At 44.0% G+C, this 24061-nt stretch overlaps 2 protein-coding genes across 4 annotated transcripts in view; one reads left to right on the top strand and one right to left on the bottom strand.

Moving 5' to 3' along the window:
* The window catches only part of MAK (male germ cell associated kinase), a 58592-nt gene extending 47810 nt beyond the window's left edge, over positions 1-10782 (top strand). For 2 of the 3 annotated variants that reach the window (XM_079148962.1, XM_079148961.1), the window contains exons 13-14: positions 2092-2211; positions 6375-10782. In XM_079148962.1, coding sequence (XP_079005088.1) covers positions 2092-2211; positions 6375-6529 — 275 coding nt within the window. In that variant the 3' untranslated portion in view covers positions 6530-10782. Of the gene's footprint in view, positions 1-644; positions 720-2091; positions 2212-6374 lie in introns of all 3 variants that reach the window. The other variant, XM_079148963.1, reaches the window with a different exon arrangement.
* Positions 10783-13946: 3164 nt separating this feature from the next.
* On the bottom strand, positions 13947-21182 carry LOC306665469 (transmembrane protein 14C). The gene is made up of 6 exons (XM_079147041.1): positions 21032-21182; positions 19974-20041; positions 19573-19649; positions 18181-18282; positions 15360-15447; positions 13947-14424 (listed from the first exon to the last, which is right to left on the bottom strand). The coding sequence occupies exons 2-6, from the start codon at positions 19994-19996 to the stop codon at positions 14370-14372; spliced, it is 345 nt and encodes a 114-aa protein (XP_079003167.1). The 5' UTR covers positions 19997-20041; positions 21032-21182; the 3' UTR covers positions 13947-14369.
* Between the last annotated feature and the right edge of the window lie 2879 nt (positions 21183-24061).

Here is a 24061-nt window from a genome sequence, read left to right as displayed (position 1 = left end):
CATCCTTTGCAAACTGGGCATGTGGTTCATGCCTTTAATGCTAACTTTTGGGAGGTTGAGGCAGGAGAATTGAGAATTCAAGGTCAGCTTGGGCAACTTAGTGAGATCCTGTCTCAAAAATAAACATTTTTAAAAAGGAAGAAAAAGAACATCCTTTTCAGTTGTTAATCTCATGATGAAAAACTCTATGTATCAACTTAAAAGTGTGTGAAGAGGCACAGAGTTCTTCAAAATGTGGGTGGCATTGGACTAAACAGATTTGATTGTAGTTTTCATGAGTGAGCAGTCTAGCAAGGTGTTCTGATTTGACATCGACACACTTGGACTGTATAAGTTTTCAGACTCTTTAAAAGACTCACCCATCTAATAAAGCTGAGGTGTCTTACACTGCAGACCTGTAATTAACTTATTTTTTCCTCAGGTATACAAAAATAACCATTTACACAAGTCAGTTAGAACGACAGCTGAGTTTCAGGGAAATATACAGCTGGCATCAAATGAAAGCTATAACAACAGATGGGAATGTCTTCTCATTTCAGGGATTCATTCTGATCTTTTCATTAATCATCGAATTCATTTTCCCCTCTTTTCCTGTAACATTTGCCTTACTCTTCATTCTTTTCTTCCACCTGCCTTCTCTTCAGAAGAAAGCATAATTAAGCCAATTGAAAAACTATCATGCAATGAAAGTTTTCCTGAAAAATTAGAGGAGCCACAAGGTAATTTCTGGGCTTGTTCTCTGACTGTCTCATCTAGTTTCTTTCTTATCCTTCACCCCTGATCCCATCACGACAGGAAGGTGACCAGCATTTAGTAGTCAGAGCAGGACTGGGAGAAAGAAGCATTTCATGTCATCCAGAACATCTTCCTTCAGTAGTTGGGGTTTTAAGACTAATTCACTCTGAAAAAATTCTATGCTTGTCTTCTTAAATTAATTATGGCAATTTATAGGAATCAAGTAAATAGTCTATTGAAAATAATAAAAAGAATATTTTCTAATCTTGTGATCAATATTCCTAGAATATTTTTTAAAATTCTGACAATCATTTCTTGGGCAATTAGCAACCTTTTCAGTCAGGTTAACAGAGATGGTGGATTTGATAGGGATTTGAGGTCACTGTTTTCAATAATGCCAACCACTAACTCCAACCCAAAATTCTGCCGCTCACAGAACTTCAAATAATAAGCCAAAATGATTTAAGAAGACTTACCTTTCTGCTCATTATTTTCCTCAGCAGCTTCTTTCTGCCACCAGAGCCACCATATTGCATAACTGCTCCTGCATGGCTTCTAGTGTCTGACTCGTCCCTCTTTCGTCACTCACTCGCTTTGGTGGTTTTGGACAGGTGATTTAAGCCAGTTTCCCCATCCATAAAATGGAGGAAAGCCTATTTCCTTATGCATTATGACATAACTTGGCACAGAACTTTTGTCACACAGTAAGGACTTAGGAAGTGTTCACTGTTGAGAATGAGAACAATCAATGTGTCCATCATGGCTCAGAACTACCCTTTCAAAAGTAAAAGACAGTGATGGAAAATATGTGCCAGAGGTGAGAAGAAAGGTCCATGGTGATGACGGTGACGATGACGAGAGCTGACGCTGAATGCCAGATTCTGTGCTGAACGCCCTGCACGCATCTTATTCAGTCCCTACCACAACCTTATGGGCCTAAGTCCACTTCTATCGGCCTTACAAAATGAAAACAGGGGGAGAACATCTCGGGGACAAGGCTCCCTGGCAGGAAATGCAGCCCCGGGTAAGGAAGTAGCATTATAGAAACGCCTGGTGTGTTTGGGTGGACTGAACAAACCCTGGCCTGGAGTCCGGCGTCTAGCTCAGTCCCTTACTAACTGTGGGAACCTAGGCAAGTCTCTCAGCACTGCAGAACCACATGGTATGCATACCACACATCCAACAGGGTTGTTCTAGGGACTGAATAAGTCTCTGGCAAGTGCAGCACAGTGCCTGGAACATAGTAGGTGCTCAGAAAATAACATTTAGAAGTAATGGGGGTAGCAGTCAAAGCTATTCTTTGGCACTCTTAAAATATTCACCCTCTGACTCTGAAACTTTGTGATACACCACTAGGAAATCTTGGAAGTTACTCCACTTACAATCAATCAGGATCTGTTCCTTCCTTTCTCAAAAAAGAAGTGGGGTCAGCTGGCCAGAGGATCCACTTAGCACCTCTCGGTGCCACAGCCTCAGGTAAGAGGGGCTCAGATGTGGTTTTGAGATTTCTGAGCAGAGGAGAGCTTTTAAAGGTTTATACAGTCACTTTTTCTGAGTGAAGACTTTTAAACCAGTCTCACCTGACTAACACAGTTGTACATGGTTTGATCAAAATGTTCTGTTTTTCTTCTACCAATATGGTTTGAGGGTCTGATGATTAAAAGAAGAGCTGCCTCTAATTAAGTGGTTACTGTCTCCCAGGCACAAAAGGCTCTGTGGAATTATCATTTAGTCCTTACAGCCACCTGAGGGTGTGACTCTCTTTACAGATGAGGAAAGAGGTCACAGAGCTAGTGGAGCCAGCACAGAAACTCGGCTTGTCACCTGTAATTCCAGAGACTTGGGAGGCTGAGGGAGGGGGACTGCAAATCGGAGACCAGCCTCTGCAACTTAGCAAGACCTTGTCTCAATATAAGATAAAAAACAGGTCTGGGTATGTAGCTCAGAGGTAGTGCCAGGGGTCACATTCTTAGTACCACCCATACCTGCAAAAAGAAAGAAAGAAAAGGAAAAGGTGGCCTTGTCCACTTCCAAAGAGCGTGCCTGGTCACAGGCCAAGATGTAAGCGGAGGCCAGTGTCAACACTTTCCTCCCGGCGCCTGGCCGAGAGCGAAGGCTTGCTCATCAGTGTGCACGCTTGCCTTGGGGGTCAGCGTGCGTCTCTGCAGCTCCCTCAGAGGACCAAGTCCACGGTGGCAGAACCCTTCCCACCTCGCGCTCGTGTGCAGCAGTCAGGCGAGGGAGAGTTTGTTCCTCCCTCCTCCAATGTCACGCTCTCCAGTGGTACAGCCTTGTGACAGTCACAAGCAGGGGTTCATGCCTGAAATCGGGGGTGATGAGTCTGTGCCTGAGCCTCCCAGATCTGACTATGAATGTTCTCTAAATTATTTTAATCTAAAATAGATATCCTTAAGGAAGCACCTAAAATAAGCATGAAAGCAGATGATCAGAAGTTGTGTAAAGGTATCCAGTTGTCCTTTCATTTACAACTTGACCCCAAAGGCCTCTCCCAACCAGGATCACATATTGAACCTATGGATTCAAATTTCCAGTCTTTAAAGTTCATACTGTTGCTGCTCGAAATGTGAAAAAGTTTTGAATAATTGTAACTTTTAATTTCTTACCATAGTGAAGTCTTAAATGGTACTTGGTTGTTTTATCTATAAAAAAAATTGTTCCATTACCTCTGCTGAAACAAAACCTATCTATATAAGTAAACATTTTATATACAGCAGTCATTCTTAGAACACCTCAAATAATTTAAGTCAGCCTTTCAATGAGTCATTCACCAGGACTTAGCAGCAATTTTTAATATAAAAGCAGAAAATCATACTTTGAAGTATTTTATCGGGACACCTGCTCTTAGAAATTGAGTGGGTCTTTTAAAAAACATTTTTATAAGATATTGAAGGCCTTTACGTATTAATTAATTCTCAGATTAGCATGCATATTCCTGTTTTCATCTTTTAAAGTAAATACTTTCTCATAACTTTTCATCTCTTCATTTACTCTGCTTATCGTATTTCCCTACAGACGGTGATAGGAGGAAAGGTAAAAAAAAGAAAAGGAAGTAAATATTAATCACTCTCAAGTGGCCCATGCAAATCCTTAGGAAAGCACTGTTCTGTAAGAGATGTGTCTTCCAGTCTGCCCATTTGGGTGACAGTTACCCACAAGAAAATAAAACCAGGTCATTACCATATTTACTCGACTTTTTTCTCTCCTCTCATAGTCTCCCTTTTTGCTTTTCTTCCTCACCTTCAAGTTGTTTTTTAATTTTTGTTGTAGATGAACAGAATACTTTTATTTTTATGCAGTGCTAAGGATCGAACCCAGTGCCTCACAACATGCTAAGCAAGTGCTCTGCCACTGAGCTACAGCCCCAGCCCCTCACCCTCCAGTTTTGAGAAGAAAAATCAAATTAATCCCTCCTCCTCATCCCCTGCTTTCAAAGTAACGACGAGAATGGTGAGGAGTGGTTCTTGCACGTGCAGGCACCAGTGGACGCATGGGCCCTGCCTGTGCCCCTGGTGGACACTGACTTATCCAGCCCTCCCGGGCTCTGACATGAAGGCTTCACCACGTCTCCACCTTACAGCAATTTCATATCTGCTTTATATCAGTGGCATTGATAAAACTCTTTGCAGCCTTCTCATTAGCATTTTCTACAAAAAGTTAAATGTCCTGGGAAGAACAATTGATTTTTATAATACACATCCAGCCCACGTTATGGGGCCGACTGCCTGCTCCTGGGAAGCCGGGACATGCAGGCTGTGGTCCAGCTAAGGCTTTGAGGCATTTCTGGCCCCGCTGTGGTATCTGGGCTCTGATGTCGGCTACTAGGTTCTTCAAGGGTGCTTGAATCCTAAAACCTTGTAATTTCTAGAAAAGGAATCCTAAATCTCAATACTTCCAGTTTCTCGGCAAAATGTTCCTTTTCTGAGAAATTTCTAAAAAAATTTTGGCCTGAACACAGTTTGATTTAAATGCATTTAGGACTTGTAGCCTATCGAGACCTAGAAAAAAGCTTCTCTTTCAGCTCCTTCTCAAAGCCCTCACTTCTTACCCAGGAACCTCTCCCATCAGCTTAAGACCATGTTCCCTTTCCCCTTCCCTGAACCAGACGGGCGCATCATCTCTCCCTTTCCCTCTATTCCCAATTCCCTGCACCCTCTCTACTCTGCCCATGGCGCCATTTTGACCTGTGACCCTCATAGATGAGTTTGATCACTTAACTGATTGATGCTTTTTATGTTCCACTGGTTACAACTAGAGGGCTTTTCTTGGAAAACATATTTCCCTGCCTTTTTTAGCTGCTAGCTTCTCAGTGACTTTGAGAAATGTAGGCTTAGTGAGAGTGGGATGAAATGACCTGCCAGACAATCCAGTGGAGAGCTCTTGGCTTCTCTGTCCCAGCCAAGCTGCACAGCAGGCAGGGTGGCCTTTGGTCCAGGGCATTCTGCACAAAGGCTTAGTTCAACATAAGCTGAAGTTAGAGCCACTTGAGACCATGTTCTCACACGCTCTGCTCCTGCTCCCCAGTGTTACAGTGAAGTGTATGAGAAACCGAACACCGTGCCAGGAGGTATGCTGTATCTCTGTTAGGGGTACCAAATGCCTAGATTCATTTCAGTTTACTCCCAGAATGGCAGCTGCTAGTCAGTGTGAAAAGATTCAATCCCAAATGGAAAGACGGAACATCCCTCAGGTAGACAGAACTGGCTCCTCAATTTGAAGTAAGGAAGGGGTAAGAGAAGAACTAAAGACACTGGAGTTCTCTGCAAAAATGACTGGTTGCTTTGTCATTTATTCAAGCAATTTTACTTTATCAATTGTTGAGATGACAAGTATTTAGCAAATTTGAAATTTTTTGCAAATCTGTAAGCATTCAAATGTATAAATAAAACAGAACTTGTGATTAAAGGTTTGGGATCCTAGGAAAAGGTCACCATTTAAGAGGGTTGTGTTATCACCCATAATTTTCCAAGTTAAAAAAATGAAGTTTTTTTGCCAGGCACAGTGGTGCACACCGATAATCCCAAATACTTGGGAAGTTAAGGCAGGAGGATCTTGAATTTGGAGCCAGCATGGGCAACAGAAGAGAAACGCTGATACCCCCACCCCACCCCTCAAAAAAGAAAACCAAAGTTTCTTAATTTTAGAAATCATACTTTCATTTTTAAAAATAATTCTATTTTAGGACCCTGTCTGAATACTTCCATGAAGCATTCCAAATATATTTTCCACAATTCCAAATATATTTTCCGTAGTGATACCATATTTGAATATTATTTAGTGTGGTGTTTCAAAGTCATCGCACTGTGGATTCTGCTCACTGACTCTGAACCAGGGACCTCTCTTCTTACTCGGTGTTGCCTGTCTTAATGTGAACTATTAGAAACAGCAGCATCAGAATAAAATCAGAAACATTAGCTCTTAAGCTACTGAAAATTTCTAATTGGTGCCAACATACTACTACAATTTTTGCTTTTAAAGTTAGGGAAAAAATCTCAGAGACAACTGAATTAATCTTCAAAAGATAAATTTGAATTTCTCCCATAAAATGAGATGAACTGACTTGTTCTGAATTTGATAATAAAATGAATAAAATGCTAATTTCTGATTCTGATTTCTTTCAGAATATACCTGGAACACAAAACCTGGCCGGGGGCCGTTTTCAGGACCTACCTACAATCCTACAGCAAAAAACCTAAATATCTTGAATCGTGCACAGCCAGTGCCCTCAGTGCACGGGAGGACAGACTGGGTGGCCAAGTACGGAGGCCATCGGTAGGCCCTCTGGTGGGAACCGGCAGCATTGCTCCACAGAGTTATGTTCAAGTCCCCGACCCTGGGAAATGTCTACAGATGTCTATTTCTACTGCGTTCTGGAAGAAATATGCAATAATGGGTACTTCAAAGAGCAAGAATCATCTCCTATTTTCTTTCCTAGAAACGAAATGCATTTTCTTAGCATCGTTGCCCACAATACTGATGTGTGGGTAGGACTTTACAAAGTATTGAATAAACTATTTGCCAAAGTATCAAGTATTTGATCTACAAATTAATAGATAGTAAGTACAATACGAAGCTTTTATAAAAAAAGATGCCTGCAGAAAATACGTGTTTTGAGTGTTGGTTTTCCTTTGTCGTATTTTGGCCTAAACAATTTGACATTTCAGCACTTTGCAAATTCAGCTGAGGTTTTTTATTTTGTTTTCTCCTAGCAGTGAGGCTGACTGATGTGAGCTGTCAGTTTTGGGTCTTACTTGGCTCTTGCTCTGCTCTCCCACTTCGGCAATGGCAGAAGGACCGTAATTATCTTTTTTTTTTTTTTTTTCTACTTCAACACTATGAGCTCAACAGCAATTCCAATCTTGAGCAGTATGTCTTCCTTAGAAGTAAATTTATTTACATTTAACATAGAAAATGTCAAAACGATGCCACCAGATTGTAATGGACAAAAAGTCCATGGTTCAAACTTGACCAACACAAGGGCTGTGAGTTCGTGGCGTGTCGGACCCAGTGGCTTAAGGACTTCACATTGAACACGTCGAAGTTCTCTTGTCATCAAGAGTTTTTGAAACTGTTTGATGCTTGTTCATCTGACTTGCAGAATACTTTGTTTCCATGTTCCTAACACAGGCAAAGATGAAGTGTGCCAGCTGGTCCCCAAAGCCAGCTTTTGTGGCTGCAGGCCACTGACTCAGCTTTGACCTTCACGTTCGCTGGACAGAGCAGATGCATTCAGTTGCCATAGCAGTGATGTTACTTAGTACAGCGTTTTCCCTTAGTTTTATTCTCAAACTGGTATTTAATACAGACTTTTTGAACTTAGGGGGGCTACTCTATTTAAACCTGCCACTTATGGAGTGGACATTAGTACTGTATCCTTTTTTAAAAATAATGTTATCAGCTGCTGACATTTTTATGTATTTTATGGCTTTGTAACAAATGTTAATGTAACTGGTATAATCTTGTGGGCATTATCCAAAGGCTTATTATAAAATAATGATATTTTTGTATAGAAGATTCAGATGTTCAGGTTTCACGTGCCGAAAATCTAAAGGGCAACATACTGTTGGTAATGGTTATGTGTATTTGTACAGTTTTAATGTCCCAATGCTAATAAAAATTGTGTTTCTAAGAAACTTAAACTCTGAATAGATATTCAAATAAATATGGTTAACTAGAGATTTTCTTTTCTTTTTTTTTTTTTTTTTTTTTTTTACATTTTAAAACTTATACCCTGAGACCTAAATGTTGTTTTTATTAGTAACCTTTTGGGGGGCAGTTTTATTTATAGAAATATTTATCAGAGAGTATAAGGGAGTGCCCATGTATCCCCTCCTCCTCCTGTCTCCAATATGCCCTAGGAACACCTGTGTCACTGTGGTACGTTACAGCTGATGGGCCAGTATTTATACAATAATTGAAAGCCATATTTTACATTAGAGTTCGCTCTTTGTGCTGTATGTTCTTAAGTCTTGACGAAATGCATAATGATATGTATCCACCATTATAGCATCATGCAGAATAGCTTACTGCCCTAAAAACTCCCATGTTCTACCCATTCACCCCTTCCAACCTTCCTCCAAATTCCTAGCAACTACTGATCTATTTATTGTCCCTAGTAATCATTCCATTTCCAGAATGTCATACCACTGGAATCATATAGTATGTTACCTTTTTCAGATCAGCTTCTTTCACTTGGCAATATGCATGTAAATTTGCTCTATGGTTTTTCTTAGCTTGCAGGCTTATTTCTGCTTATCACTGAATAATATTTCATTGAACAAATGTACCATAGTTTATCTATTCACCTACTGGAGGATATCTTGGTTGCTTCCAAATTTGGGCAATTTTGAATAAAGCTGCTGTAAATACTTAAGTGTATATTTTTGTGTGGACATCCTTTTTCAGCTCATTGGGAGAAATACCATGAAGCATGCGAGAGTATGTTTAGTTTTGTAATAAACTGTTAAACTGTCTTCCAATATGACTGTGACATTCTGCATTTCCACTAGCCATGAGTGAGTTTTCCTGTTGTTCCACATCCTTGACAGCATTTGGTGGTGTTCGTATTCTAGATTTTGGTAATTCTAATAGGTATACAGTGGTGTCCCATTGTTATCTTAATTTGCAATTCCCTACGGACATTTTGTGGAGCATCTGTTCACATGCTTACATGCCATCTATATATCTTCTTGGATGAAGTGTCTGTTTAGATCTTTTGGCCATTTTTTAAATTGGGTTGTTCATTTTCTGTTCAAGTTCTCTCTATATTTTGGGAAATAGTTATCAGATACATCTTTTGCAATTTTTTTCTCTTAAGCCTGGCTGGTATTTCTTGACAGCATCTTTTGTAAAGAGGGAGTTTTTATTTTTTAATAAAGTTCAATTATTTCATGGATAAATACTTTTGATGCTGTATCTAAAATGTCATCACCAAATCCAAGGTCACCTATGATTTTCTATGATGTTATCATCTAGAGTTATTATTGTTGTGTATTTTGCATTTATATAAAAGGATCTGGTTCATTCTAAGTTAATTTTTGTAAACTCTACGTTTCTGTGTCTTCTTTTTTATATTAATGTCTGGTTCCAGCACCATTTGTTGAAAAGCCTAGTCCTTCTCCATTGATTGGCTTGCTCCTTTGTTAAAGAACGATGGGCTATCTGTATGTGGGCTGTTTCGGGCCCGCTCATTCTGTTCTCGTCTGTCTGTCTTCTCACTGACACCACATCATCGTGACGATTGCACTGTCAGTCCTCTGACTCTCTCCTTCGATACTGTGTTGACTGCCGCGGGCTTTACACCTCGCCATATAATCTCTGGAACCAGCTGGTCAGTATCAAGAAGATGACTTACTCGGGATATTGACTGGAATTGTGTTGAGCCTATCAACTTGGGTAAGAACTGACATCTTTACCTTGTGTCTTCCTATCCATGTGCATGGAATCTCCATGTATTTAGATCTTTGATCCCGTTCATCAGTTTTGCAGTATTTCTCATATAGATCTTGTACATGTTTTGTTAGATTTATACACAGGTGTATGGGGGCCACTGAATGGCTCTAAGTGCAGGAATCTAAATACACTTGAAGTATGCCTCTGCCTGTGGAGAGAAGGTATAGGGCCAAAGCATGAAAATAAGGAGGCCTGTTAGAAGCTTCAAGAACCAAGTAAAAACTCCCAACTGCTATGTGTAACTATAAAGCTCTAAACAAACAAACAAACAAAAACACGTAAACATGGTGAGGCTTGGACTTGGGTGCTACTGTGCTGTGGGAGAAAACTGTGGCTACTGAGGGGAAGCTGTTTTCGGTGTTGCCATTGTTTCTTGCTGTTTTATAGAACTTCATGGGTTGTAATATTTAGGAGTTTGTCTTGGATTTTCTAGGGAGATTTATTAATCACTTGTTTTTAAAAAAATCTCTTTCCTTTTCCTACTATTCATTTGTACCTCTCAGTTCTCATTTTATTGCTTTTGTCTAATGTTTCTAGAACAATGGAGGATCTTGACAATGACAGCCAAAATTCCATTATTTCTTTTTTAATATAAAGCCAGAGGACTCAATAAAGTATAGCTAATAAAAACCTAAGAAAGCAGAACATCAGCAAGGTGTTGAAATAGGACGTCTCAGGCTCCCCATCATCTCTCAGAAGGTTCAAGCAGCAATAGTCCAGAACATTTCTTTTGAAAACCCCAATACATGTAAACATGCCTGAGATAGTCATAGGGCCTGCAGAACAGGATGAAATCCAGATCAGAAGGGTCAGGGCAACAGCCTTCTGCTGACTACTCCACAGCTCCCCATCCCTCAAGTCAGAGAGACCAGGACAGAGGACAGGAAGCTGATTATCAAAGAAAAGGAAATGGGTAGATAGCACTTCCCCATCCACTAGTTGCTAACAGCCTCCAGGGGAGGAGGAGTGCACTTTCCAACACAAGCAATCACCCCCTGGAGCCCTCCCTGCCTTTTGATCACGTGGACATGAGAAGAAAGGAAACCTAAAATCTATAAAGGGGCAAAACACCCCCTCTCTCTCCGCTGGTACTTTCCGCTCTTGCCTTGGCATTTCTCAGGTGTTTAAGGGAACTGATCCTGACTTTCAAGACCGGTATCATCAGCACACCACCAGACAGATTTCCTTGGGCCATGGTTTCCACAGGAGAAAAAGGAGCAGAGCCTGTCATGCAGTGTCCCTAGCATTCTGAGATGCCTCCCAAGAAGCCCACTCCAGTCCCCCTCACTAGGAAATACCAGAGGAAATGGCATGACGAGACCACCAGGGTCAGGTGGGAAAGGAAGGAGGCAGTGGGCAAGGTGACCACCAGCTCCCGCCAGCTGTGGAGCCGGGCTGGAGGTACTGGGAACCTCGCAGGCCATGGTGACCTTCAGAAGCACAATGGGAATTTCAACCCAGCCTGAGGGTGAAGACTGCTCCTGTCCTTGCCTCACCTCAGAGCCCACTTCAGTGACCCATGCAAAGAGGTGCCCACCCCTGTGCATTTCAAAAGAAAGTAAAGGGGATGGACCAGCTGGGTCCAGGAAGTCAAGCAGCAGCTTCACTCAGCCAGAAAGCCTCCCCAGGGACCCACCCAGGCAGGGAGACTTCTGCCACCAAATATTTCAGCGAGTGATCCCACAGGGCAATGGAGCGGCCAGTAGCACCACCCAACATCAAAGCGAAGTTAGAGGCTCAGCCAAGCAGAGAATTCACAAGCTCTGCCTATTCGGGTTGTTACCAAGTGGTCCTTCCAAGATGGCTAACTTGTCTGTCCCTGTCAAAGAGTACCCGTAGAGGCCAGGAGAGGGGGCAAATGCACACACAATAATGCAAGAACAGATGGCTCCTGAGCAATACCTCCTGAAGGAACTAATAAAGCACCAATAAGGGACGCCAAAGAAATGGAGATCTATGATCTGACTGACAAAACTAATGCTCCTGAAGAAATTCAGTAATCATTTAATATTGTAATGGATTTTAACTAGCTCCTTAAAAATACAATTAAAGGCAATGAAATGTAAAGAAGTCATGACGAAGCACTAAAAACGCTTCAGATGTTGCAGCCGTATGAACTACAAGAACATACAGATAGGACAAGTTTTTTCTTGCAGTATTGGGGACTGAACCCAGGGACATTACCTACCCCTTACATGTTTTGCCTACCTGACTTTTGCCCCTTTTCCTTTACACTATACAGGACCAACATTTAGAGAAAAGGTGTTATCTCAACTCATGGATCTGGAGGTTCTAGTCTAAAACAGTTCTGTTGCTTTGGGCAAGGGTGGCCTATCACACGATCCAAGCAATAGGACTCTTCAGGGCAGGAAGCTGCACTCACACCACTGACACTGAACTGTTTGTAAATGGATTTCTCCACATTGTGTGTGGTGCTGGGGGACCAAACACAGGCCCTTGCACGTGCTAGGCAAGCCCTTTACCACTGAGCTACAATCCACAGCCCTGGTCTTTATGTAAACCAAGAATTTGGTACACCTAACTATATGATGAAAGGCAATCACTAGCCAGGTGTGTGGCACAGCACGGGGGCTTGGGAGGCTGAGGCAGGAGAATTACGAGTTCAAAGCCAGCCTCAGCAAAAGCAAGGTGCTAAGCAACTCAGTGAGACCCTATCTCTAAATAAAATACAAAATAAGGCTGGGGATGTGGCTCAGTGGTCGAGTGCCCGAGTTCGATTACCAGTACACACACACACACACAGGCAATTACTATGCCAGAAACTGTGGAATAATTTCTAATTTAAAATATTTGCAAGTGTTTGCCATCAACCCTCAATCATTTCACTATAGTGGTCACTGTCAATAACACTGAGAAAGACCCGGGACCCCAGTAGACGAAAAGTTTAATGATTCAGTGTTGTGATGGGGCTGCCCAAATTCCAGTTTTGTTCCCAACTGCATTAACAGAAATGCATATCCAGAATACAGTACCCTGGTCACAGCCCAGAGTTCCAGGCACTGTGGTTTACCAATAGCCCCGTCAAGCTGCATCCTGTATGGGGAGTCAGAAGGACATGAAGGTACTCAAAACCACGACACATTAAAAAAGGCTGAGGAAATGGACTACTTTCAAGAAGCGTAAGCAGGGCTGGGGGTGGCTCAGCAGCAGAACTCTTGCCTAGCAGGCCCAAATCCCTGGGTTCAGTGCCACAAACAAACAAAAAGTTCAAGCAAATACATAAGTGCTTAAATTACACATTCAACTCAACCAGTGTGATACAGAAGCAATACCCTGGTTTGTTTTTTTGGTACTGGGGACTGAATCCATTACCTTTACCACTGAACCACACCACCCCCCTTCCTTTTTAAAATTTTTTGAGATAGGTCTAGGTTGCTGACAGTCTCAATCATTGAGGCTGGTCTCAACCTGTGATCCTCCTTCCTTGTCCTCCCAAGCAGCCAGGATCAGATGTGTGCCACCTTTCTGGCTATCCTTTCCTTTATTAAAGAGGGAAAAACTACCTGGTGGTATGTGATCATGATCCCAGCTTCAAAGGAGGCTGAGGCAAGAGGATTGCAAGTTCAAGGCCAACCTGGACAATTTAGCAAGACCCTGTCTCAAAATTAAAATAAAAAGAGCTGGGGATGCAGTTGAGAGGTAGAATGTTGCTGGGTTCAATTCCCAACACTGTAATTAAAAAAAAACTAAAGAAAACTAAAACAGGGGATAAGATTACTAGGTTAATCCTCAATGCTGAAAAAGAATAAAGTGAAACGTGCAAGTGTCCAACTGGTGTGTCCAATGCTGAACCAAACTAGGCAATTCAAGCTCTGGACAGCTCTTTAAATCCGACATTTACAGATGAACTACTTAAGCAAAATCCATCCCCCCCACACACACCTTCTGCATAGTCCTCATCTTAGAAATCCTCAGAGGTGGGCTGGGGTTGTGGCTCAGTGGTAGAGCACTTGCCTAGCATGTGTGAGGCCCTGGGTTAAATTCTCAGCACCACATATAGATAAATACAGGCTCATCAACAGCTAATAAAAATATTAAAAAAAAAAAAAATCCTCAGAGCTCATTATTAAAACAAGCTTCCAGGCAATGCATAACCAAATAATGATCCTTGGTCCTTATTCAAAATGGGCAATTAAAAAGACCTTCGCATTTCTAAATCACCTTGCTATCCACATCTTCTGTATTTCCGATAGGTCTAGCAAGGAAGACACCAAAGAACATGTTATTTATAGTAAAATTTATTTTCACTGATATTTCATTTCACATAATCTCAGTGTAGGTCTGGACTAAGATGAAAAAGAACGCACATCTGGAATCTCATGGCAACACTTTTCACACCGTTCTTGGGAGTGGGGAATAGGGCTTCAGGACCCCCAGTGTTGACGCCTAACACTTTACCCCATGATTTCATCCCTGACACAGACCTGAACCACACAAGGGAGCCAATAAGCTCCTGTGCGGTATCCTCGCCACCTCTGAAGAGCTGTGACAGTAACGCCGAACGTTCTCCCCAGTGAATTTGGTGGTGTTTTGGTTTTTGAAGTAAAATGTCAGAGTGTGTTGCACTTCTTCCCTTAAAAATTGAGAACAGTGGAAGTCTGGAGAGTTCTAATTCTTCACAAGTCCAGGCTGGGATGGGACCACTAGGGCTGGGGTCTATTCAACATACTTATTCCAAGTTTGGCAACCATCAGCAAACTGTTCAAAAGAAACACAAACAAAGAAACATCAGGAAAAGGAGAGAACAGGTGACCATTTTTTAAGGGACTAGGACTCTGCAGGTCACAGCTCTCCCGCATAGCTGCACAGGAAGGAAGGTACCAGGTAGATAATCAGAAATAAAATGTCCTCCCGGGAGAAACCAGAAAGGGAAACACCAACACACAGCAGCAGCACTGCACTGGAGTCTGAGAACACGCGCGTGTTCCCAATCCAACTGCCAATAATCTGAAGAGATGAAGAAACTGAAGGTGAGAGAGATCGAGCCGTCCCAGGTCACAAACCTAATTAGCGCACAATTTCCAGTCTCAGTTTACTGCCCTTGCTTGACCTTGGTCTGCACTGACTGTTTCAAGTATAAAACACTACAACAGACAGACAGGGCAACTATGACCAAAGATGGGCCCATAACATTTTCTAACTAGGACTTTTAAAAATTCCTCTGCCTTCAGGATATCTTTATTACATATAAGGACTATAATACTTAAGACAATTCGGTATGGTTTTTATAATCAAAGTTGGTTAGAAAACAGATGTCAATCAAAATTTCCTTTCAGCAATATTTTCAGTAACAAAAGACACCTACACAACCAAGAAACATGGAGCCCAGGCTGAAAGCCACATGTACAGCCACAGTCACCGCTTTGCCCTGAGGCTTCCGCACTGTGGGAAGGAGCCTGGATGACCAGAGCAATTTGAAAACAAAACCATTTCCACAGTGAATGAATATCCTCAGACCATCTCGACATTAAACCCATGACTGCTCTTCTAGCCTTTCCTATTTATGTATAAATTAATTTCAGTTGACAGCTAGGATTAGGTAAAATTCACTGAAACAAGTACATTTCTGAATATATCTTTGGCAAGAAACTGAACTCTGTCCCGGTAAATAAGAGTAACAGAATGCTACATACCTGGCCCCTGCAATTAAACCTGCAGGCATAAACTTTCCAGAATGGTAGAATCTCATTCCCATGATGCCAGCCAAGGTCCCAGAAGTAGCTGGTGAAAAAGAGAGAGAGTCCAAAGTCTTTGCATCTTATATGCAGGGGACCAGATGTCCCACGCTGTTTTCAAGGCCCAGACTCCATCCTACCCTTCCTCCCCCGACCTCAGGCAGGGCGAGCTCCATGGCTGCCCACATTCTGAAGATCTAAGCTCAAATACTGACCAAATAAGGCCCATTACAACCTGAACTTGGCCTGTCTTTTGGCCTCAATCTCTCATGACTCTACTGCAAAACCCACACTTTAGCCATAAATGCCTAAGTTTTCTCCAAAATGCTGGAGAATTTTTTTACGCCTTGTGTTTCTTCCCTATCTGCTCTTCCTGCTGGGATCTACCCAAACGCCAGCTACTGCTAAGCACAGTGCTGGAGAAAAGACTATCAACAAAGTCTTACCTCTGAGAGGCCTCAGGTCTGCTGGGGTACAGCAGTGTGAAGAATCACACTAGCAGGCACGGCGGCACACACCTGTGACCCTACTACTAGGAAGGCTCGGGGGGCGGGGGTGCACAACCTCGGCTATTTAACAAGACCCCTTCTCCAAAAGAAAGGGCTGAGAATGTAGCTCAGTGGTAGAGGGCCTCTGGGTTCAGTCTCACACACACACACACACACGAATCAAACAAAAAGGAAGTAAAATTTGTATTCTGGGTACGATTAATGCTACACAAATAACATAATGGGGGCCAAGCTGTTCAGGAAGCTCAGGCAACGACTGGCAGAGGAAGTAAAGACTGAGCCGTATCTGAAATCAGAGGAGGAGGCAGAGCTGAAGGGTGAGGGACACAGGCCAGGCGGAGGGAAGTGTGTGTGGGAGGAGGAACACGGGGCACTCAGGGACACAAAAGGTCACTGTGGCACAGATGAAGATGCGGCTAGCGAGGAGGAGGGGCCTGGCCACGTGCATCCCTGAAGGCCACACCAGGGACCACAGTCCTCCCAACAGCTAGAAGTTGGTCAAGGCTATTAGAGAGGGCTAGTGAGCAGAGCTGCAGCCCCCAAATGTAATCCTGGCTCTGCATGAGAACAACTGTAGAGAACCAGAGGTGGGCAGGGTATCAATGGGGACTCCCTCAGAACACAGGCAGGGGTGGGGAAGGTGGCCGTGGAGGTGGAGACGGGGACAACCTAGGGTGGTGCTGGCATTGACAGGACCTGGGAAGAGAGGGGCCAGGACCCAAAGGAAGCGGGAAGAGAAGACCCACGAGAGACAGCACGCGGCCAGGTGGGAGCAGAGTCCCCAGACATCTAAAGCCTCTCAACCAGCCAGCTGCTCGCGTGGGGCACAGCTAGGAGGGAGACTGTCCCTGGGGTTCAGGAAGTAATTTAAGGAATGGCCTTCCACGACACTGTCGAGTCAGAGTATAGTAAGTCACGCCTCAGGACACTCAGAATTTAATGGATAGAAAGGAAGATGGGTACACAGGAGAAGGGGAAGATAAAAAGGAAAAATCAGGAACAGAAAATGATGGGTCAAATGTGCTGAGATGGCCAACGGCCCCTGTGAAATGAGGACTGACCAATGTACAAAGAAGTTTGCAGAGACATGGGTCACTGGCAGCCTCAGGGACACCTTCCCATGGACAAGGGAAATAAAAATGGAGACTGAAGGGTTGACGATGTGTGAGATGGGGAGAAATGGAGTACTAATGGTTTCTTAGAGAAGTTTCTGAGAGAAGGAAAGGGCAGCAACTAAAAAGGGAAGCGGGGTCACCAGAGGTCCTTCTGCTTTGTTACATGGGGAGAGATGAGCACACCTGAGCCCCAACGAGAGAGATCTGCCAAAATGGGGGGAAACATACAGGAGGGACTCCTGACAACACAGTTCCGAGCAAGGCAGGGAAGAGATCAGAGCCCAGGTGGAGGGACTACCCTGGAAAGGAGGGCAACAGGACAAGGGAGGCCTGAGGCCAAGGGCGGCATGGAGGTCTCCACCTGGAGGCTTAAGCAGGCAGGTGACTGTGGGAGTGGAGGGTGAGACCCGGGCCACGTGGAGGAGGCAGAGCGTCAGTCCAGAGCACGGATGAGGACACTGCTCAGCAGAGCGAGGGCCGGCGCAGCCTCCGTCCCCAACCAGCTGTTGCTGGCCTCCCACTGCCTGTCCTCACTCCCACCCTCATAAGGGCCAGAGCAGCACCTGCCCCGTGGTGGGACTGTGACAGTGTCTGACACCTGGGCGGGGCCCATCAAGAGTGTCCAAAGCCACCCTGATGAGTGATCTTGCCTTTCCCCACGCTCCTCACGGCCAGGCCTGCTCAAGGGGCATCTTCCCACAGTTCCACAGTCGCATTTTACATCCATGTCTGACTTCCCTAGCAAATCAGAGGGCTTCCGGAAGGCAAGGCCTACCTCTTACGCGATTGGCTGACTGCTTAAGAGCAAACTGACTTTCAAATGGGAAAAATGCAACATGGATGAAGTTAATGCAGACAATTCAGTGATGCTCATGCCGACTGCGGTTAACACCCAACTGCAAAGAGTAACAGACACAGACTGCCTTGTGCAAGTTCAAAATGAATCTCACAGGGAAGACAGCCATGAAACACTCTCCACGCTCTATACATGAAAGATAAACAAACGAGCACGAATCCTGTTTGAAAACTTGCCTTGGCAGAAGCTGTCCAACCTGTGAGTGTGGAGAACCTGCCACATCCCACCAAACCAGGGCCTTCTGGTAAAACGAACGATGGGGACAGACATGCTCTACGGAGATGTCAAGGCAGACATACCTAGGAAAACCCAAATGTTCCTGGGATCCTGCGACAGCTGGTAAGCACCCAGGCCTGCTAAACTTCCAAAGAAGAGCCCGGCCGCCAGGGACGGCACACTACCTGGAGGAAAGCAAACACAGGCTTGCATTATGTCTGACGTTTAGTTCATTTGCCAAATCAACCAAGACTCCCCTGGCCTCCAGGGGAGCAGGTCGAAGAGACGCTTTCTTCCCAGTTTCTAACCAAGGCGTCCTCACGCAGGAAAACGTCTTGGGAAATCTGCTGGCTTAACAGAGAAGTCAGGGTCTTAAGCGCCATTCTTCTCTCCTCTAGCAGTAGGGCACTTCCAATCTAAGAAACAGTTACCTCCATCACAGAGCAAGCGGAGCCCTTCCCTCCTAGGTGGATCTGCGTTTAGGCTTTTCCTTTTTTTATGTTTACTTTTTTTTCATTTGTACTAGTTAGTTAGATATGACAGTAGAATGAACTTCGACACATCATATATAAATGGAGGGTAACTTCTCATTCTATTGGTTGTATATGACGTAGAATCACACCAGTCGTGTTATCATATATGCACACAGGGTAATGATGTCCAGTTCATTCTACCATCCTTCCTGTCCCCATGCCCTCTCCCCTCCCTTCACTTCCCTCTGCCCAATCCAAAGTACTTCTATTTTCCCCTAGGCACCCCCTTATTGTGAATTAGCAACTGCATACCAGAGAAAACATTCGGCCTTTGGTTTTTAGATTGGCTTATTTTGCTTAGCATGATATTCTCCAGCTCCATCCATTTACCTACAAATGTGGTTAGGTTTTTCTTAACAGCCTTGATCAGGCTGTGCACAGGCAGGACTTCAGGAGAATCACAAAAGGGAAATAAAAACAGATCAACTAAAAACAGATTCAGAGTATAAGAATCCCAGTGCGTGCTTGTTGAGTGGGGACACAGGCAAGCAAGCATAGTGATAACCCCTACCTAGAAAGATGAGGAGACTTCAAAAATGAGTATGTGAGAGCTGAGGCTGTAGCTCAATGGCAGAGTATGAGCATGAGCAAAGAAGGCCCTGGGTTCAGGCCCTAGCACAAAACCTAAAGAGTAAGCAAAGACCAGAGGCCTCTTCCTACTTGAATGGTGCAGAGATGGCACCCTGGGGTCAAGGCTGATGTATGACGGTTGAAGATAACAATAATCTACACCATGCCTGCCCACCTTTAGGATAAAGAAGCAAAAACAAGCCTGGTTCAGCTTGGCCAGATAACCAAAAGGCAAGTGCAGGAGTCTGACAGCTTCAGCTGCACGCAAGCTTTGGGGCCTAAGGCAAAGTGGCCTCAAACAAAACTGCTGCTTTGGGACCCTGGGGACTCACTCTCCTCTGAAACAATGTGAAGAATTTAAGCAGCTCTTACCTGCTTTTGCATAGCCAATGATTCCACCAGTAGCAACCAGTGCTGCATAGCCGAAGCCAAAATAATGTAAAGGCACCCTGAAAACAAAAAAGGGGGAAAATCAGTGCTACGTTTAAAAACAAATAAAAAAAACCCACATAAGTCATTAAAGGTCATCATGGTTCCAGACAAATCTTATTACTATACAAATCAAAGTAAAACTCAGAGAGGTTGAATGACTCACTGAGTCACACAACTGGTCAGTGGCAGTGCTGGGACTCAAATCCAGGACTCTGGCCATGTATTCAGTGACCCACTCATACCCCATAATGTCCCCAGGCAGTCCACTCTAGGGCTCTCTTCAGATGAAACTCTGGTGTTAGAAGTGGCTAGCTATTCCACTGTTAGTACTATGCACTTACATTGGGCCAGTGTTCTTCTGCATTGCTCTCTCACTGCGATCAGCGAAGAGACTACACCAGGCCTGCACCTGTGAACGAGGGGCTGGATCAGACATGGTTAAACGCATGGATCTCCAACACAGAAGGTCCAAGTTCCGGCTCAAGACCTTGGTGGCTAAGAATTAACTGGGCCCTCAAGCTACCCCTCTGAAGCCTCAGTTCCAATGAAGATAACAACAGCACTCATTTCCTACAGCTATTGTGAACATTCCACGAGGGTAATACGTGCCCAGCACATAGTAAATGCTGTACAAATGCCAGCCGTTTTTGAAACAAACTCGTTTCTAACAGGCCCACAAAAGTGAGAAAAGAAAGTGAGCAAGATTCACTGACAGCTCTGGACAGGTACCCAGTTAACCTTTTCATGAGTTAACCATTACTATTAAATCAGAAAACAAATACTCTGTGCCTTGAGTTCAACTATTTTTTAATCTCTTTAGCGAACAAGAGGAATGAGGAACGCAACTTTTCGTCTCTACCCCAAGAATGTAATTATTTCAGTACTCGAGCCTTGCAAAACTTTTAGAAACTTTTGCACCCAACTCAGAGCTCTTATTAGACTGGGGCGAGGGGAAGATAATTATGTTTGACGCTGCCCCCTTTGAAAAGTTAACTCCTATCTTTAAGTTTTTTTGCACACATGGAGCCCAAGGAGACTGAAAGCAACGCACACCAGTCTTGCTCGGTTTAAAGAATTAGGCTTCCACAGAAAGGGGAGGCCTAAGGGTCGCGCCGAGACGTGGATTTTAAGTGACACATATTTTTTCTTTAAGAAATGGGGGAGGGGGTTGCAGGAAACGAAACAATACTGCGCTACACGGGTAGCATTTACTCCACTCAGGGGATCCGGGGGGCTCCCAACCTACATAAGGAAAGCAGAAAATGCGCGACGAGAAAAAGCACCCACAACTCGGCCTAAAGCTCTCGCCTGGATGGAGGGGACGAAAAGCAGCTGACAGTGGAGCGTCTTGCTTCCTAAAAGGCAAAACCGGCATAAAATAAAAACAATCCCCAAGTACCCGGGCAGCTCTCGCGAAGGTCTGCGCAGGCGGAAAAGGCGCACAAGCCGCAGGGCGAGCAACGAAGGGCTCAATCCAGGTCTGTGAGCCTCTCGGGCGCACTCGCCGTCGCGGGGCGGGGCGGGACCTAGGGTGAGGCCCCGGGAAGGGGCGGGGCTTGAGGCCTGAATACGCTGCGCGCGCACCGTCCCCCGGAGGCGGGGCTGGGTCTGAAGCCCAAAGTGACTGCGCGCGCAGTGTCCGGGGACGCCGGGAAAGGAGCTGCGGACGCGCTGGGTATCCAGGGGGCGGGGTGGGGGCGGGGTGTGGGCGGGGCGCGCGCTGTGTCGGGGGAGTTGGGTGTGCACAGGCGGGTGAGAGCTGGTACACAGATTCAAATTCTAGTGGTCAAAAGCCGGAAACCGAGCGTGTAACACGGGTGTTGCACCAGGTCAGGTGCGCTGGGCAGGGCTGAAGGTGGAGGCAGGAGAAGAGCACCTGAGGCTGGGACTCTGAAGGCCCCTTAACGGAGGGATACATTACCAGGTGTAACCCAGATGCGAGCTATCCGGGATGACTGATAACCTTAAGCGGCCGCTTTCAACCTGCAGAGAATATGGTGACGACGGGCTGGGAAATGAGACCCACATCAATGTTTGCGTTTGTCTTAGGAAGTAAGGCCAGTCTTGTCAAGAAACATTTCAGAGGGGGAGAGCAAGTTGCAAATCATTTCCACCTGTATCTGTGGATCACGAGTCCACAGCATGGCATTCTATTTCTGCTCTATTTCCTGCTGTGTTTTCTGCAGCCCCATTCACTCATTTGCTGTACACCAAAATTTTGGTGTCAACATGACTTTTCCCTCCTTCATCCCCTACAATTATCAATATGCATAATCTTCAATTTAAGCATTTTTGGAGCTCTGATTATGTTAGCGTTTAAAATTCACAGCTCCCCCCCCCAAAAAAAAAAAAAATCCTAAACAAATCCCAAGTTGCAATGTTTCAAATCAATTCATGGCTATCAAGTATCCACAGTATGATTCACTACATTTTTAGTAGTTTAGAGCTTTATTGGTAAAGCTAAACCATCCACTCAATAAACCTTTCTCCTTAAGAAATTAGTAAATAAGAGTACAAAAAAAAAAAAAAACACCACACCTATTTTCTCAATCTACCCTGTCTGCCACATGCTTCTTGATCTCCTATGTTGAAGCCATGCAATATTAGCATATGCACATGCCATGCTGTTACATGCTGGACACTGAAGTGCTTTACATAAATTAACTAATCTTAATACAACCCTGTGCGGTTGTATCTCCTGCTTTTCTCCTTGGAGGAAATTGAGGCAGACAGTAAAAAGTCACACTGTTAGATGGCAGAGCTGTCCTAACTTTTCGTGTATTCTCAATAGTGTCCAGAGCACTCCTGTTCTAAGTCCAAATATGTCATTCCTTGGCTCAAAACTCTTCAGTAGGCCCTTTATTTTATGCTATGGCCTACAAAGCCCTGCACTTGACCTCAGCCCTGTCTCCTCTGTCCGCCTTGCTCTTGCTGCCCCAGTCTCCTCACTCCAACGTAACTGTTTCATCTGCCCAGAATCCTCTCCCCAGATAACCTCCCTGCTCACTCCTCTTTAAATCTTTACTGTCACCTTCTTAGCAGAGCCCTTTCCTGTTCATCCATTTAAAAGTACAACTTGGGAAATAAAAGAAAAAAAATAATAAAAATTAAAAAATGCTACTTAGGAAATAAATTTTTAAAATAATTTTTAAAAAATGCAACTTGACGGTTGGGGATGTAGCTCAGTGCAGCGTCTATTTCCTGCCACTCCAACACTTGACACGATCTGGAGTAGAGGATCCAACACTTGACATGGTCTGTTAGAATAGAAGACTCAACACGACACGGTTCTGTTGATCGTCCTCCCTCTTGAGGGCCATAGGCGTGGTATGTCTCCATGTGTAGTTACTTTTTAATATTAATAATCAATATATCATTAGAAACTTATAGGAAAAACTTTGGGAAGGCTTTACTGTATTGGGACACAAAATAGTGCACAATAAAAATTTGGCATAGATAAAATATATGAAAATAAACATGTAGTTGTGCTCATGTTAAAAGGAGCCTGTGTGTGATTGCTTTAGTATAATAGATGGATAAAGAGGCATTCCTCTGAGCTTGGATCCGGTGTTTAGCCTTTGTTGCTTTCTTAGTTTCAGTAGTTGATTCTAGAGACACTTTACATAATAAAAACACTTTGGTTAGTCATAAATATAATTTGTGCTTTTCCTATGTTTAGTCTAATTCTTTAAGAATCAGAATAAGATTGTAGTTTGCCATTATATGAAATTAGAATAGACTACATATTAACTATAAGTTGATTTCTTTGCCCTTTAGTAATAGTAAAAGTTTCTCACTGTTAAACACTGGAGTTCATGGTGGGGGTGGTTTCTCAGAAAAATCTAGTGACGTGTTTGTTCTGAAGGTTGAAGGCTGGCAGATCATGGTGCCCTCAGTTTAGCTGGGAGACGAGGTTGTTTTAATCTAGCTGGGAAATAAGGTTGTTATGGTCTGGGCTGTCATGCAGAGAAAATGTGTACTTTGAGAAGAAGCGTAGATTGTACTTTTGAAGGTTTTTTTTTCTTTTAAATTAACCATAAAATGATATGATCATTAGTAAAGAAAAATATCTATAAAAAGGCTGGCAGAAAAAATAAAGACAGATTCAGCCTCAGAAGGTCTGGTGTCTGTGTGTGCTGTTTCTCTACTGCGCCAACGCCGCCCATCCACCTAGGACCCCTGACCTTGCTAGCGCTGGACCCTGGCTGCTCAGTAGCACAGCGCCTATCTAGCAGGCATTTGTGCTCAGCAACACAAAAACAAACCTTCAGTGCCACCGCATTTCCCTCCACAGCATGGTCTTCTTCATGGCACAGACCTCCTCACGCGGTGTCAGGTTCACCTCCTGACTCTGGCATATGAACTCCATGGGAGTGAACACTAGTATGCGGCACTCAATATAGGGCACATAATGGGCGCTCCATAAACA

Source organism: Sciurus vulgaris, assembly GCF_902686455.1.
Source record: "Sciurus vulgaris genome assembly, chromosome: 7".
In the NCBI taxonomy this organism is placed as follows: Eukaryota; Metazoa; Chordata; class Mammalia; order Rodentia; family Sciuridae; genus Sciurus; species Sciurus vulgaris.
The sequence above is the reverse complement of the archived record's forward strand: the minus strand, read 5'-3'. Positions and strand labels throughout refer to the sequence as shown.

Coding starts and splice junctions, on each gene's coding strand:
- LOC306665469 (XM_079147041.1), bottom strand. CDS start 19,996: ATGCAGAAGAACACTGGCCCAAT. Junction 15,448..18,180: donor GAACATTTGGGTTTTCCTAG/GTATGTCTGCCT, acceptor CTTTTTCACCAG/CTACTTCTGGGACCTTGGCT. Junction 14,425..15,359: donor GGTTTAATTGCAGGGGCCAG/GTATGTAGCATT, acceptor TCTTTTGAACAG/TTTGCTGATGGTTGCCAAAC.